Source organism: Pteropus alecto, unplaced genomic scaffold, assembly GCF_000325575.1.
Source record: "Pteropus alecto unplaced genomic scaffold, ASM32557v1 scaffold78, whole genome shotgun sequence".
NCBI classification, from domain to species: Eukaryota; Metazoa; Chordata; class Mammalia; order Chiroptera; family Pteropodidae; genus Pteropus; species Pteropus alecto.
Window position 1 is genome coordinate 5,108,184 of NW_006443124.1, and position 2,751 is coordinate 5,110,934.

The following is a 2,751-nucleotide window of genomic DNA, read 5'->3' on the forward strand; positions in this document are numbered from 1 at the left end:
TACTGTTCTTATTGACATACTCAAGATCCATAAAGAACTAAATCATCAGTGGTCTATCTGCTAATGTCAGATAAAACACATTGCAGGGGCTTAAAACTTTCTCACTTATAAAATGATACAGAAGAGAAAGAGAACAAGGAATGTTTACCAAATAGAAGATAAATACTCTTAAAAGTACTTTTTTAAGGCAGTCAAAGAATGGACTCTAAAGTGTAAAATGTGAGAAACCCAACCTGATTCAATATGATTGTGGACTGGGTGGTATCTGCATGACCACTGAAAGGATCACACCTCACTTCTAAAACACTGTTCATCTTTTTATTGAATATTCTGGTAAATATTTCACATTAATACAGGCTACATTAAGTAGAGCCACTATATATGACAAGAAATTTACTCAACTTTTTCCTTTTAAGTATGTAAACAACTGTACATGTATTTACCACCCTAAAAGGTTGAAACATGTAATTATCTAATTCTCTTCTGCATACAAGTAGCATTCAGTATGTTTAGCCAAAAGCACTAAGTTCAAAATGGCTAAACTAACCAGACAACATAATCAAGTGGCTAGGAAATTACTTTTTTCTTATACAATGGGCAATCAAATTTCCATTGCTAAAGCCTCAGAGAAAATTTCTTAGTTAGGCACATTAAAAAAAAAAAAATCCCCAGGGTTCTTCCAAGGTCATAGGTTTCTCAAACAAGGCTAAAGAGTAAGACCTTCTAACTTAGTTGACATATTTGAGATGCATGTTTCCAATATGAGGTGCCCACGTGCCAGGCCAAATCTGAAAAGGGGGAGGAAAAATTGGAATTTCTAATTAGGAATCTTTAGACATTTACAAAATGAATATATAAATGCAATGGCAATTCACTGTTTCTGCCTAGGGAGAATACATATATATGAAATAAAATGTTTAGTAGCATCATCTTGATATTGAAAAACTTAATTTAGATCAAGGTGGTCAGATGTCATGACTTTTGATATTTGGAATTTACACTACCCAAAAATGACATGATAAATCTGAAAAAAATAAAGGAGTATTAAGTCCATTTTACCTGCTGGGCATCAGTGCATTCAGTTGAATTTTGAATAACTTTTATCATAGGGTTCCAAGCAGGATCTGGGTTGTGAAGTCCATTAAACAGAGGGCCTCCTGGAACATCAGCAAGCTGAGGATGAGAGGGTATTATGGTGCCTCCATACATGGAAATTGGCAGACCCTAAAACAGCAGAAAGAAAGTGTTAACCATGAAGTAATTATAGACGATGATTCTATAACAGCAGTTTAGATTTCTTTAGTTTCCCTTCAATCAAAGAACTCCAGAGGATCCTGTAAGTACAGCACTGTACAGTGTTGAGAAACCAAAAGTGGTTATCTTTATCAGCACCACTTTTCAATGAGAAGAGGAAAAAACAACTAAATCCAATATCAAATCATCAGGAAATTTCTCATATTTGATGAACACATATAATACCCTTAATTTTCCCATATTTAGTTTCACTGAGAAGCTTGTGCTAAGAAAAAAAAGGAACTCTACACAATTGCCTGAGGCCATTACATGGCTTTACGGCAGCCAGGAAGCTTTTAGAGCAGATAAGAGGGCATTGGGAGCTCGTAGCCAGCTTTTTGAGGGACAGAGGGCTCCCTCAAAGCTGTGGCAGCAAAACCCAAATCACTCAGGCTTTCTGGGAGGACAGGGTCATCTTCAGGATAGTTTGAGGATAGACTACTGTGGACAACATAATCGGCTCTCGAAAAGATCTGGCAAAGTCATGGGAACAAACTATTCTCACCGAAAGGAAGAATGATTTCAATACAAACTATTCCTTAACATGTGCCACATTGGCTGACAAAATGTTAAACAAGTTACAATGATATTTGTCAACTCACTTTAGAAAAATCCACAAAACTGCTTGCCATAGGCTGATGAAAAATGTTAGAGGGGGCTACCATTCCAGAATCATCTCTCTCCATTGGCTGATGCTGGGAGAATGTGCTTGGGTCTGATAATTGTTGATGCATTGGATGGTTCCCTATCACAGACTGTGACCAACTCGATAAGCTTTCTGGAAAGAAGAATTGAAAACAGATGTTTATTTGTAGAAAATAACAAAACTACCACTTGATTGTGTTTCATACTAAATTTTATCAAAATCACTCTTCTGAAGAGCTCAGGGCATGTTCATGACAATCTCTGCAAACCAAGTTCCTGGAAAACTGGGTGAAGCCCTTTGAGTATCCCAAACATTCTATCTTGTCCTTCAAAAGATTAAGTGCTCTCTGAAAGAACTCAAAAGACTATCCCATTCTACAGCGAAAAGCTTAAGAGGGAAAGGAAATATGCTTTGAATCTTTTACTTCTAGCCAACTCTGTTATTTTGTATATATTATATATTATTATTATATATATTACATATATTATATATAATCCAAATTAGCATTCCAGACTCTCAGACTAGATTGAATTCTTCAAAAATATAAACACTGCTACTGATTGTTAAATGTAGGAACTAAACTTTTTTGTTTTAAAGAACTAAGTTTTAATGGCAAAAACCTATAACTTACTTGAGATATCCCTGCAGACAGAGGGCAAGGTAACTGTACCTGACATAGCATTGACACCAAATGACCAGATTCCACTGTGTCCAACAGGAGCGACAAAACTGGTCCCCACAGGGGCTTGTGCGACAGATCCTCCTTGCCGAATCCGGGCTAGTCTCTCTGTTCCAATGGGGGGAGGTATCTT

At 36.6% G+C, this 2,751-nt stretch overlaps 1 protein-coding gene across 1 annotated transcript in view; it reads right to left on the reverse strand.

The window, feature by feature from the left end:
* Positions 1-296: 296 nt before the first annotated feature.
* Positions 297-2,751, reverse strand: part of LOC102883516 (ankyrin repeat and KH domain-containing protein 1) — a 90,608-nt gene continuing 88,153 nt past the window's right edge. Inside the window, exons 32-35 of the mRNA XM_015597945.2 lie at positions 2,610-2,748; positions 1,896-2,071; positions 1,060-1,224; positions 297-788 (exon numbers count right to left, since the gene is read on the reverse strand). Coding sequence (XP_015453431.1) covers positions 729-788; positions 1,060-1,224; positions 1,896-2,071; positions 2,610-2,748 — 540 coding nt within the window. The 3' untranslated portion in view covers positions 297-728. The remainder of the gene's footprint in view (positions 789-1,059; positions 1,225-1,895; positions 2,072-2,609; positions 2,749-2,751) is intronic.